The 14,601-nt window shown below is 42.2% G+C and overlaps 1 protein-coding gene across 1 annotated transcript in view; it reads right to left on the bottom strand.

Moving 5' to 3' along the window:
• The window catches only part of LOC311247800 (AP-3 complex subunit beta-1-like), a gene marked incomplete at both ends in the record, with an annotated part of 48,665 nt that overhangs the window by 7,321 nt on the left and 26,743 nt on the right, over positions 1-14,601 (bottom strand). The window contains 4 exons of the mRNA XM_084338798.1: positions 5,652-5,793; positions 6,961-7,102; positions 8,710-8,843; positions 11,003-11,189. Of these exons, the coding sequence (XP_084194924.1) occupies positions 5,652-5,793; positions 6,961-7,102; positions 8,710-8,843; positions 11,003-11,189 (605 nt within the window). The remainder of the gene's footprint in view (positions 1-5,651; positions 5,794-6,960; positions 7,103-8,709; positions 8,844-11,002; positions 11,190-14,601) is intronic.

Genomic DNA, 14,601 nt, shown 5'->3' with positions numbered 1-14,601 from the left:
TATTTGATCCAAAGCCCTTTACAGTTTACAGTCACACACCTGCTCATCGGGGAGTTAGGGGTTAAGTGTCTTGCTCAAGGACACGCTGCCCGGGAGGAGCGGGAATCGAACCGGGAACCTTCTGATTATGTTTTATATATTTATATTTACCACATATACAGTATAAATCCATATCCGTCTAAATATACCTGCATATAATCCTTCTACATACCTACTTACTTGTAACGGTACACAGAAGCCACGGTTCGGTACGAGTTTTGTACAACAGGAAACAAATATATATTATTTTTTTTATCCACTTTTTCTCCTCCTGTTTTTCTGTGTTTTTCTCCCATCCCAATTTTAGTCGTTATGCCAATTCCCCCCTCCCCTTCCTGGTCGTTGCTCGCATGTGCCCCCCACTGGTCGGTCTAGGGAGCCCTGAAGTCTATCACATGCTACCTACGATACATAGGAGACAGCCAGCAGCCTCTTTTCACCTGCCAGCACGGACTCTCATTGGTGAAGTGTAACGCGTGGGAGGGCACACTACCCTCACCATCTCCCTCCCTCGCTGTGCAGGCGCCCTGACCGACCTGTAGGAGTCGCTGTTTACAACGTCCAGATTACCACCCATCGACTCCCCTCCCGCTGACTCTGCCAATTGTGTCAGTATGACGACCGGCCCAAGCCGGAGGCAACGCCGACAGCTGGATTCTATACCAGTGTCTCTCGCGTTGGTGACGAGCGCTTAGTCCGCTGCGCCACCCAGCCGCCCCAGGACATTTATATAATAATTATTATAATTATAATATTTATTTTATTAAGTTATACTTAGTTCCACCTAGGCTTGCCGCGGTAATCAGCGATACCGGTGTCATTCTGTGTTCAGACATCCACTGAGTAAATTAATTGCCTACCGCCCCCCCCCCCCCCCCACGGTGTAGCTTGTTAAGTTTCACTTCTAGATTTTACTTCACGTGAAGCAGAGAAAGAAGACTAGAGAAGAGATGACATGTTACCCAACAATGGCAGAGGATTTATCAATCAGCTCGACTGGAGAGGAGTCTGCAGATCAGCTGTGAGGGAAAGTCCGTGTAGATCCAGCCCAGTGCAGAGTGCGCGGTTGTTAATTTGTTCTGTCCGCTTGTCATCACGCCTTTACAAGCTTCAACGTTTTATTCATCATCTAAATGTGGCAATAAAAGTTTGATATTCAACTTTCAAGATCAAAGTAAGCCAGTGTAAACTAAAGTAAAGATATTGAGCATACAAAATGTGAAACGCTAGTTTCCCCTAGTGTCGTATGAGACGTATTCGTCGTATGGCTGGATGTACCGAACTGTGACGTCCGTATCGTTACACTATATATATAAGTGCATGAATATAATCCTTTTTACATAGTAGACTATACCTGTACGTATCTCTTACTAGTTACACTGCTGGCCAGTATGACTTACTACCATAGTGTCTTTATACCTGTATCACTGTACATATTAATACTATATCTATATCTGTACATATCTCTTACCTACTCTTACTAGTTACACTGCTGGCCAGTATGACTTACTACCATAGTGTCTTTATACCTGTATCACTGTACATATTAATACTATATCTATATCTGTACATATCTCTTACCTACTCTTACTAGTTACACTGCTGGCCAGTTTGACTTACTACCATAGTGTCTTTATACCTGTATCACTGTACATATTAATACTATATCTATATCTGTACATATCTCTTACCTACTCTTACTAGTTACACTGCTGGCCAGTATGACTTACTACCATAGTGTCTTTATACCTGTATCACTGTACATATTAATACTATATCTATATCTGTACATATCTCTTACCTACTCTTACTAGTTACACTGCTGGCCAGTATGACTTACTACCATAGTGTCTTTATACCTGTATCACTGTACATATTAATACTATATATATATCTGTACATATCTCTTACCTACTCTTACTAGTTACACTGCTGGCCAGTATGACTTACTACCATAGTGTCTTTATACCTGTATCACTGTACATATTAATACTATATCTATATCTGTACATATCTCTTACCTACTCTTACTAGTTACACTGCTGGCCAGTATGACTTACTACCATAGTGTCTTTATACCTGTATCACTGCACATATTAATACTATATATATATCTGTACATATCTCTTACCTACTCTTACTAGTTACACTGCTGGCCAGTATGACTTACTACCATAGTGTCTTTATACCTGTATCACTGTACATATTAATACTATATCTATATCTGTACATATCTCTTACCTACTCTTACTAGTTACACTGCTGGCCAGTATGACTTACTACCATAGTGTCTTTATACCTGTATCACTGTACATATTAATACTATATCTATATCTGTACATATCTCTTACCTACTCTTACTAGTTACACTGCTGGCCAGTATGACTTACTACCATAGTGTCTTTATACCTGTATCACTGTACATATTAATACTATATCTATATCTGTACATATCTCTTACCTACTCTTACTAGTTACACTGCTGGCCAGTATGACTTACTACCATAGTGTCTTTATACCTGTATCACTGTACATATTAATACTATATCTATATCTGTACATATCTCTTACCTACTCTTACTAGTTACACTGCTGGCCAGTATGACTTACTACCATAGTGTCTTTATACCTGTATCACTGTACATATTAATACTATATCTATATCTGTACATATCTCTTACCTACTCTTACTAGTTACACTGCTGGCCAGTATGACTTACTACCATAGTGTCTTTATACCTGTATCACTGTACATATTAATACTATATCTATATCTGTACATATCTCTTACCTACTCTTACTAGTTACGCTGCTGGCCAGTATGACTTACTACCATAGTGTCTTTATACCTGTATCACTGTACATATTAATACTATATCTATATCTGTACATATCTCTTACCTACTCTTACTAGTTACACTGCTGGCCAGTATGACTTACTACCATAGTGTCTTTATACCTGTATCACTGTACATATTAATACTATATCTATATCTATACATATCTCTTACTTACTCTTACTAGTTACACTGCTGGCCAGCATGACTTACTACCATAGTGTCTTTATACCTGTATCACTGTACATATTAATACTATATCTATATCTGTACATATCTCTTACCTACTCTTACTAGTTACACTGCTGGCCAGTATGACTTACTACCATAGTGTCTTTATACCTGTATCACTGTACATATTAATACTATATCTATATCTGTACATATCTCTTACCTACTCTTACTAGTTACACTGCTGGCCAGTATGACTTACTACCATAGTGTCTTTATACCTGTATCACTGTACATATTAATACTATATCTATATCTGTACATATCTCTTACCTACTCTTACTAGTTACACTGCTGGCCAGTATGACTTACTACCATAGTGTCTTTATACCTGTATCACTGTACATATTAATACTATATCTATATCTGTACATATCTCTTACCTACTCTTACTAGTTACACTGCTGGCCAGTATGACTTACTACCATAGTGTCTTTATACCTGTATCACTGTACATATTAATACTATATCTATATCTGTACATATCTCTTACCTACTCTTACTAGTTACACTGCTGGCCAGTATGACTTACTACCATAGTGTCTTTATACCTGTATCACTGTACATATTAATACTATATCTATATCTGTACATATCTCTTACCTACTCTTACTAGTTACACTGCTGGCCAGTATGACTTACTACCATAGTGTCTTTATACCTGTATCACTGTACATATTAATACTATATCTATATCTGTACATATCTCTTACCTACTCTTACTAGTTACGCTGCTGGCCAGTATGACTTACTACCATAGTGTCTTTATACCTGTATCACTGTACATATTAATACTATATCTATATCTGTACATATCTCTTACCTACTCTTACTAGTTACACTGCTGGCCAGTATGACTTACTACCATAGTGTCTTTATACCTGTATCACTGTACATATTAATACTATATCTATATCTGTACATATCTCTTACCTACTCTTACTAGTTACACTGCTGGCCAGTATGACTTACTACCATAGTGTCTTTATACCTGTATCACTGTACATATTAATACTATATCTATATCTGTACATATCTCTTACCTACTCTTACTAGTTACACTGCTGGCCAGTATGACTTACTACCATAGTGTCTTTATACCTGTATCACTGTACATATTAATACTATATCTATATCTGTACATATCTCTTACCTACTCTTACTAGTTACACTGCTGGCCAGTATGACTTACTACCATAGTGTCTTTATACCTGTATCACTGTACATATTAATACTATATCTATATCTGTACATATCTCTTACCTACTCTTACTAGTTACACTGCTGGCCAGAATGACTTACTACCATAGTGTCTTTATACCTGTATCACTGTACATATTAATACTATATCTATATCTGTACATATCTCTTACCTACTCTTACTAGTTACACTGCTGGCCAGAATGACTTACTACCATAGTGTCTTTATACCTGTATCACTGTACATATTTTTTTTGTATCCACTTTTTCTCCCATTTTCTATATTTTCTCCCATCCCAATTTCGTATCATCCAATTCAACCCTCCCCTGTCACGAACGCTGTTTCTTGCCTCCCACAAGCCGGCTGCAATGTGGACTAAGTCATACATAGCACAAGTCCCCTCCGGTACTTGAGGTAACAGCAGTCGCATCTTTTCACCTGCGCAGCTCGATCTCTCAGTGGCGAGGAGTAACGCGTGGGAGGCTCACGCTGCCCCCGACACTTCCTGATTCTACTGCGCAGGCGCACCAACCGACCTGTAGGAGTCGCTGTCACAACGCCCAATCCCCACCCATCAGTTTCCCACCCCCTAATACGGCCAATGTGTATTAGTATGAACGACCAGCTAAACTGAAAGCAATGTGGAGCGCTGGGCTCGAACAGGCGAGCCCAGCGTCTCCAGCATTCGTGGCGAGCGCCTTGCCCACTACGCCACGTAGCCTCCCTGTATCACTGTACATATTAATACTATATCTATATCTGTACATATCTCTTACCTACTCTTACTAGTTACACTGCTGGCCAGTATGACTTACTACCATAGTGTCTTTATACCTGTATCACTGTACATATTAATACTATATCTATATCTGTACATATCTCTTACCCACTCTTACTAGTTACACTGCTGGCCAGTATGACTTACTACCATAGTGTCTTTATACCTGTATCACTGTACATATTAATACTACAACTCTGTACATACATCTGATTAGCACTATTACTCAGTAGTACTCATTTATATATTTTTTACAGGTTTAATCACCTGTACATTGTATATTATTATTGCACTTTACCGTTAGATTGTCACTCTGGTTGGATGTCAAACTTCTTCCTGTTGTACTGTACTTGTACTGTACTTGTGCTGCATGTAAACTCATCTAACCATAGTTGTATATTGCCAGAGATAAAGCCATGGAAACAAAATTGTTCCTACCAAATAAATTGCCAAGCGAAAGTAATGGTAGCTTCAGATACTAAAGCACACTTCACTGTACTGTAAGCGCTTTGAGATACCTTATGTGAGGCGCTATATAAAATAAATGTATTATTATTATTATTACCCATCCTCAGCAGGTGGCTTCTTCTGTGGTAGTTTCTTAGTCGTCTTCTGCTTCTTCTTCTTTTCTTCTTCTTCTGATTCAGATTCACTGGCGCTGGAGCTGCTCTCCACCTCGCTGCTCTCCGCCTCGCTGCCAGACTCCGCTGCACACAACCAGGCAGAGGAGAGAGGAGAGAGAGGACACAACCAGAGGTCTCACAACGTGTCCAACACACTCAACATTATACATCTGCAGGTTTCAACAAGTTAAACTAAAACCACTTCGAGCTAAATATTATACCAATCTCGCGGCCATACTAGCAAAAAAGAAGCCCTGCAAGAAACAGGCACTTTCACATAAGATAGGGGGCGTTATGGACGTCAGATAGGGGGCGTTGTGGACGTCAGATAGGGGGCGTTATGGACGTCAGATAGGGGGCGTTATGGACGTCAGATAGGGGGCGTTGTGGACGTCAGATAGGGGGCGTTGTGGACGTCAGATAGGGGGCGTTATGGACGTCAGATAGGGGGCGTTATGGACGTCAGATAGGGGGCGTTATGGACGTCAGATAGGGGGCGTTATGGACGTCAGATAGGGGGCGTTATGGACGTCAGATAGGGGGCGTTATGGACGTCAGATAGGGGGCGTTATGGACGTCAGATAGGGGGCGTTATGGACGTCAGATAGGGGGCGTTATGGACGTCAGATAGGGGGCGTTATGGACGTCAGATAGGGGGCGTTATGGACGTCAGATAGGGGGCGTTGTGGACGTCAGATAGGGGGCGTTATGGACGTCAGATAGGGGGCGTTATGGACGTCAGATAGGGGGCGTTATGGACGTCAGATAGGGGGCGTTATGGACGTCAGATAGGGGGCGTTATGGACGTCAGATAGGGGGCGTTATGGACGTCAGATAGGGGGCGTTATGGACGTCAGATAGGGGGCGTTATGGACGTCAGATAGGGGGCATTATGGACGTCAGATAGGGGGCGTTATGGACGTCAGATAGGGGGCGTTATGGACGTCAGATAGGGGGCGTTATGGACGTCAGATAGGGGGCGTTATGGACGTCAGATAGGGGGCGTTATGGACATCAGATAGGGGGCGTTATGGACGTCAGATAGGGGGCGTTATGGACGTCAGATAGGGGGCGTTATGGACGTCAGATAGGGGGCGTTGTGGACGTCAGATAGGGGGCGTTATGGACGTCAGATAGGGGGCGTTATGGACGTCAGATAGGGGGCGTTATGGACGTCAGATAGGGGGCGTTGTGGACGTCAGATAGGGGGCGTTATGGACGTCAGATAGGGGGCTGTTTGAGATGACACACCTTCACTGCTGCTGCTGCTGTCTTCACTGCTGCTGCTAGAAGCCTTCTCCTCCCGCTGGTCCTCCTCTCCAGAGTCGGAGTAGAAGGTGTCTCCTGACTTGTCTGGCTTGGTCTTTCCTACCGTGGGAGTCCACTCCTTCACCTGAGGAGAGGCACGTCCAGACAGGGCGGCTCATTTAATATAGATATACATACCTGCATATAATCCTTATTACACATCTGTAGATACTATATCTATATCTGTACATATCTCTTACCTACTCTTACTAGTTACACTGCTGACCAGTATGACTTACTACCATAGTGTCTTTATACCTGTATCACTGTACATATTAATACTATATCTATATCTGTACATATCTCTTACCTACTCTTACTAGTTACACTGCTGGCCAGTATGACTTACTACCATAGTGTCTTTATACCTGTATCACTGTACATATTAATACTATATCTATATCTGTACATATCTCTTACCTACTCTTACTAGTTACACTGCTGGCCAGTATGACTTACTACCATAGTGTCTTTATACCTGTATCACTGTACATATTAATACTATATCTATATCTGTACATATCTCTTACCTACTCTTACTAGTTACACTGCTGGCCAGTATGACTTACTACCATAGTGTCTTTATACCTGTATCACTGTACATATTAATACTATATCTATATCTGTACATATCTCTTACCTACTCTTACTAGTTACACTGCTGGCCAGTTTGACTTACTACCATAGTGTCTTTATACCTGTATCACTGTACATATTAATACTATATCTATATCTGTACATATCTCTTACCTACTCTTACTAGTTACACTGCTGGCCAGTATGACTTACTACCATAGTGTCTTTATACCTGTATCACTGTACATATTAATACTATATCTATATCTGTACATATCTCTTACCTACTCTTACTAGTTACACTGCTGGCCAGTATGACTTACTACCATAGTGTCTTTATACCTGTATCACTGTACATATTAATACTATATCTATATCTGTACATATCTCTTACCTACTCTTACTAGTTACACTGCTGGCCAGTATGACTTACTACCATAGTGTCTTTATACCTGTATCACTGTACATATTAATACTATATCTATATCTGTACATATCTCTTACCTACTCTTACTAGTTACACTGCTGGCCAGTATGACTTACTACCATAGTGTCTTTATACCTGTATCACTGTACATATTAATACTATATCTATATCTGTACATATCTCTTACCTACTCTTACTAGTTACACTGCTGGCCAGTATGACTTACTACCATAGTGTCTTTATACCTGTATCACTGTACATATTAATACTATATCCTTTGGAGGGGACAATTACATGACATTTTCTCAAGAGCAATTCCTGATAGGGACACCAACAGTAGTGCTGTAACACGAGCAACGAGACCATTAAAGATATTTAAGACAATGGCAGAAGAGAGTGTAGTTCTGTTCAGTTTGGAGTTCAGTTTATAGCTAACCCGATCACAGGCACTTCGAAGCGCTACAGCTGATCTTGGAATAAACTGATGATTGCAAAGATTCCACATAAATGGAATAGGTGAAACTAATGTTTGCTTTAGTTTGCTCTATCGGTTTGCTCGCTAGCTCTGCAAATTAACCTATTGTGTGTGTAACCTGTGTGTAACCTGTGTGTAACCTGTGTGTGTGTGTAACCTGCCAACATAAACAACAGGAGGAAGAGGAGGATAGAGATGAAGGTGAGGCCCCTACCGGCTCAATGACCACCTCCACGTTCCTCACTGATTGGTCAGGAGCCACGGACGGCCAATCGGAGAGCTCCAGGTATCCGGTGGCTTTGGAGTTGAGGCTGTGAGAGAGAGTGCCGAGCTGGAAGCGGTCTCTGTCTGGGGGGGGGGGGGGGCAGAGGGGGGCAGGGGGGCGGGGTCAGACCGGAGGGTAATTATTATTATAACCCTCTGAAATGTCACTGTATAAACACATCGCTCCCTAATACAAGGTCTAGACACCCCCCCCCCCTCTCACACACACACACACAGGCACACACACACAAGGTTACAAGATACTTTAATGCCACACAACGATGGTTGGTGGTAATTTCTTTCAGTACAGCATGTTAGTTAGCACACACACACACACACACACACACATCAGGGCTGTACAGTGCGAGATATATGTTGCACGTGCTACAGCAACATCGGTCTGTGCGATACTCTGTTCATATCGATACTCTTATTTTGAAAAATCCTTTGGCGGGTCTCATTTCCGCGCAGCTCCAGCTATAATAACTATGGCTCCGGCAGCTAGCAACGCTCAGTTCACATCGATACTCTTATTTAGAAAATCCGTGGTGTCGTGACTCATATCCGCTCCACAGCACACAGCAGTACTCGTCTCAGTAGCAGCAGTAGCGTCTGGAACGCGGACATTGAAACAGAGCAAGGATAGTGTGCCTATTTCGCGATCCAAAACAAATCCCTGCTGTTTTATTCCGCAACGGGTCAAATGCATATAACATGCTTTGCAATCCTCGCCATTCCTTTATGACCACGTCGTATTTAAGACCGGAATTAACGTTACGTTAGCATAAGCTAACAACAAGCTAAAACCCTGTTCAGAGCGATAGAGAACAGCAGAGTGGGAACTGGGACGGAGGGGGGGGGGCATTCTCCCTTCTGTGTGTGTGTGCGTTTGAAAAGATATGATGACGTCAGAGTATATTATATTGATAGTAAATGTACTGAGGGTAGACAGATAATGTTGATATTTAAACATAAAAAATACAATACATAATAAATGTATGCATGATCATCATGCAACATAAAACAATTGCAGGAATGGTTTGGGAGAGGAATGGGTTTTAGGTCGCGTGTTCGAAAAAATTTTACTTAAAAGTTTAAAGCTCAATATATCAAAACGTGGCACTTTAGTGAACAGGAGGTCTATTTGTATTAAAAACAATAAATAGTTTTTCATTTAAATGTCTGGAAGAGCTAATTTTTTTTTTTCAAATTATATTACCGTAATTCCTCTAATAGTAACCGGTATTCAATTAAAAACCGGGTCTCTATTAATGACCGGGTGCGCTGTTGAGCTAAACAATTATAAGCCGGCCTCCTAATACAAGCCGGGTTTCATGTATATTAGAGTTATTGTTGTTATATGCTGGCCTGGCTATGCAGTAAATACCATATAATGGTATGGTGTTAATGTTTACCAAGAGAGTAAATAAATAATATTTATAAATAAAGTTATTATTATTATACCAGTATTGTGATTGCACTATTTTACTTTATTTAACTTTTTTTGACCACCTGTAATTGCACTGTTTACTACCGTATTTCATACAGTACTTGCTTGATTTCAATAAATGAACCCAGTACATTTTACTGGGTTCAAACTGACACAAAATGTTGTTTTATTCATTATGATCTGTTTGAAAATTTGAAATATAGGCCTCTCTCTTATACATGCCTCCTCCTAATACAAGCCTGGTATCCGCTACAGTTGAAACAAATACAAGCCGGGGTTACTATTAGAGGAATTACGGTAGTTACCTTTTGAGTTGATCTAAATGTTACTGATTGTGTTAAATGGGCTTATGATATCATCTCGTATCGATTGCAGGCACCTGTATCGTATCGTGGCAGATATCGGCAAATATCGTATCGTTGTCCAAAGAATCGATATCGTATCGTGATGAAACTGGTGATTCCCACCCCTAGTAGAGTCCATACACCCAACACCAAATCCCATAATTCCTTACACGTAACGTGTCTGGCTGTGTGACGTCAACTTGTCAGCATGAAAATGACAGCAGCCCAACATGGCACTGCAACTAAATAACACGTTTTATACTTGTGCTACAAGATTTTGGCCAGTGCTACAAAACTATCAACCTCTGCAGCACCAGTGCTATGTGCAAAAAAAGTTTACGTACAGCCCTGGGTGGGCATCAGGTCAGGTTCAGAGTTAGGGTCAGGGGTCAGAGTTAGGGTCAGAGTTAGGGTCAGAGTTAGGGTCAGAGTTAGGGTCAGGGTGGTACCTTTGAAGGCGGAGTGCAGCAGGGGCGCCGGCTTGGGCGCCAGCAGGATGCGCCGGGCGTACTTGCTGAGGGCGCCGCTCTTCTCGTTGGGCACGATCAGCTGTCTGATGAAGCGCGTGCGGTCTCTGATGTCATAGTTCTGGTCGTACTTGCCGAGGTTGAGGATGTACTGGGTCAGCAGCTTGGTCTGGGGGGGGGGGGATATTACCATAGTGTCTTTATACCTGTATCACTGTACATATTAATACTACAACTCTGTACATACATCTGATTAGCACTGTTACTCAGTAGTACTCATTTATATATTGTATACCCAGTTTAATCACCTGTACATTGTATATTACTGTTGCACTTTAGTGCTACATTTGCACTCTGGTTGGATGCCAGACATCACAAATATGTATGTATGGGAAACACTGCACTAATTAGATTAGATTCAAATGTGTTGTCATCATGCAGCACAAGTACAGTACAACAAAAAGAAGTTTGCCATCCAACCAGAGTGACAATGTAGCAGTCAAGTGCAACAGCAATATACAGTTGATTAAACTGGGTACAAACTATGTCGCTTGGAGACGTCCTTACCTCTGAAGAGTCAGATGAGCGTCTGATACATGACCCTCCCTCACAGTTACAACACAAACAGGCTTCTCCAGGTGAATGTGTGTCAACATGGCTTCTAAAAGGTAATTTCTTGGATTTGTGTCGAGACAAGAAACGGGGTTCTAAGCATTTGTAAGTAACCACATACATTTTCCTTCCCAAAACTACGTAGTGGAGCTTTGAAGCAAACACAGGGTGTTACAGAGAGACGACACGGAGCCCTACAGCTGATGACGTTTAGAAAACTGACAGAGTAAAAAGCATGACTCGGCCGTCCAGCGATCTGTTCCAGTATTCCGTCAATAGTTGCAGATTAAGTCATGAGCACAGCGTTGTATGGTTGCTCCCCCAGATCAGTGCTGTTCATTGCTATTGTTGACGCCCAGCTCAAACTAGCACAAGTGCAAAATCTCTGAGCAACGATTTCTCCCCTTAGTGTTCTCTAGAAAACAGACTGATTTACAATATTTAAATGCTCAAAATCTTCAAAACATTTTCAGATAAAAAAAAATATGACACATCATTTGAAAGCTTAGATTCTGTATACTTTCGCAATCTGGAATAATCTGACAAATGAAAATGTAGACATCTGGCACAAACCGCTGTGCGGAGACACATATTACAGGAGGGAGGAGGGGAGGGGGGGGGGTATGATGGGCTCATTTGAGGGGGCGGCGTCGAGCCTCACAAACCAGCTCAGTGGTTTGGAGTTGGTGAGGTAGAGTCTCTGTACCTGTTTGGTGAGGTAGAGTCTCTGTATCTGTTTGGTGAGGTAGAGTCTCTGTATCTGTTTGGTGAGGTAGAGTCTCTGTATCTGTTTGGTGAGGTAGTGTCTCTATCTGTTTGGTGAGGTAGAGTCTCTGTACCTGTTTGGAGTTGGTGAGGTAGAGTCTCTGTACCTGTTTGGAGTTGGTGAGGTAGAGTCTCTGTACCTGTTTGGTGAGGTAGAGTCTCTGTACCTGTTTGGAGTTGGTGAGGTAGAGTCTCTGTACCTGTTTGGAGTTGGTGAGGTAGAGTCTCTGTATCTGTTTGGAGTTGGTGAGGTAGAGTCTCTGTATCTGTTTGGTGAGGTAGAGTCTCTGTACCTGTTTGGTGAGGTAGAGTCTCTGTACCTGTTTGGGGAGGTAGAGTCTCTGTATCTGTTTGGTGAGGTAGAGTCTCTGTATCTGTTTGGTGAGGTAGTGTCTCTGTATCTGTTTGGTGAGGTAGAGTCTCTGTATCTGTTTGGTGAGGTAGTGTCTCTGTATCTGTTTGGTGAGGTAGAGTCTCTGTATCTGTTTGGTGAGGTAGTGTCTCTGTATCCGTTTGGTGAGGTAGTCTCTGTATCGGTTTGGTGAGGTAGTGTCTCTGTATCTGTTTGGTGAGGTAGTGTCTCTGTATCTGTTTGGTGAGGTAGAGTCTCTGTATCTGTTTGGTGAGGTAGAGTCTCTGTACCTGTTTGGTGAGGTAGTGTCTCTGTACCTGTTTGGTGAGGTAGTGTCTCTGTATCTGTTTGGTGAGGTAGAGTCTCTGTACCTGTTTGGTGAGGTAGAGTCTCTGTACCTGTTTGGTGAGGTAGAGTCTCTGTATCTGTTTGGTGAGGTAGAGTCTCTGTATCTGTTCGGTGAGGTAGAGTCTCTGTATCGGTTTGGTGAGGTAGAGTCTCTGTATCTGTTTGGTGAGGTAGTGTCTCTATCTGTTTGGTGAGGTAGTGTCTCTGTATCTGTTTGGTGAGGTAGTCTCTGTATCTGTTTGGTGAGGTAGTGTCTCTGTATCTGTTTGGTGAGGTAGAGTCTCTGTACCTGTTTGGTGAGGTAGTGTCTCTGTATCTGTTTGGTGAGGTAGAGTCTCTGTATCTGTTTGGTGAGGTAGTGTCTCTGTATCTGTTTGGTGAGGTAGAGTCTCTGTATCTGTTTGGTGAGGTAGAGTCTCTGTACCTGTTTGGTGAGGTAGAGTCTCTGTATCCGTTTGGTGAGGTAAAGTCTCTGTATCCGTTTGGTGAGGTAGTGTCTCTCTATCTGTTTGGTGAGGTAGAGTCTCTGTATCTGTTTGGTGAGGTAGAGTCTCTGTACCTGTTTGGTGAGGTAGAGTCTCTGTATCTGTTTGGTGAGGTAGTGTCTCTGTACCTGTTTGGTGAGGTAGAGTCTCTGTATCTGTTTGGTGAGGTAGAGTCTCTGTATCTGTTTGGAGTTGGTGAGGTAGAGTCTCTGTACCTGTTTGGAGTTGGTGAGGTAGAGTCTCTGTACCTGTTTGGAGTTGGTGAGGTAGAGTCTCTGTACCTGTTTGGAGTTGGTGAGGTAGAGTCTCTGTATCTGTTTGGTGAGGTAGAGTCTCTGTACCTGTTTGGTGAGGTAGAGTCTCTGTACCTGTTTGGGGAGGTAGAGTCTCTGTATCTGTTTGGTGAGGTAGAGTCTCTGTATCTGTTTGGTGAGGTAGTGTCTCTGTATCTGTTTGGTGAGGTAGAGTCTCTGTATCTGTTTGGTGAGGTAGTGTCTCTGTATCTGTTTGGTGAGGTAGAGTCTCTGTATCGGTTTGGTGAGGTAGTGTCTCTGTATCCGTTTGGTGAGGTAGAGTCTCTGTATCGGTTTGGTGAGGTAGTGTCTCTGTATCCGTTTGGTGAGGTAGTGTCTCTGTATCTGTTTGGTGAGGTAGTGTCTCTGTATCTGTTTGGTGAGGTAGAGTCTCTGTATCTGTTTGGTGAGGTAGAGTCTCTGTACCTGTTTGGTGAGGTAGTGTCTCTGTACCTGTTTGGTGAGGTAGTGTCTCTGTATCCGTTTGGTGAGGTAGAGTCTCTGTACCTGTTTGGTGAGGTAGAGTCTCTGTACCTGTTTGGTGAGGTAGAGTCTCTGTATCTGTTTGGTGAGGTAGAGTCTCTGTATCTGTTCGGTGAGGTAGAGTCTCTGTATCTGTTTGGTGAGGTAGAGTCTCTGTATCTGTTTGGTGAGGTAGTGTCTCTATCTGTTTGGTGAGGTAGTGTCTCTGTATCTGTTTGGTGAGGTAGAGTCTCTGTATCTGTT

Source organism: Notolepis coatsorum (assembly GCF_963971535.1).
Source record: "Notolepis coatsorum genome assembly, contig: SCAFFOLD_1151, whole genome shotgun sequence".
Taxonomy (NCBI): domain Eukaryota; kingdom Metazoa; phylum Chordata; class Actinopteri; order Aulopiformes; family Paralepididae; genus Notolepis; species Notolepis coatsorum.
The sequence above is the reverse complement of the archived record's forward strand: the minus strand, read 5'-3'. Positions and strand labels throughout refer to the sequence as shown.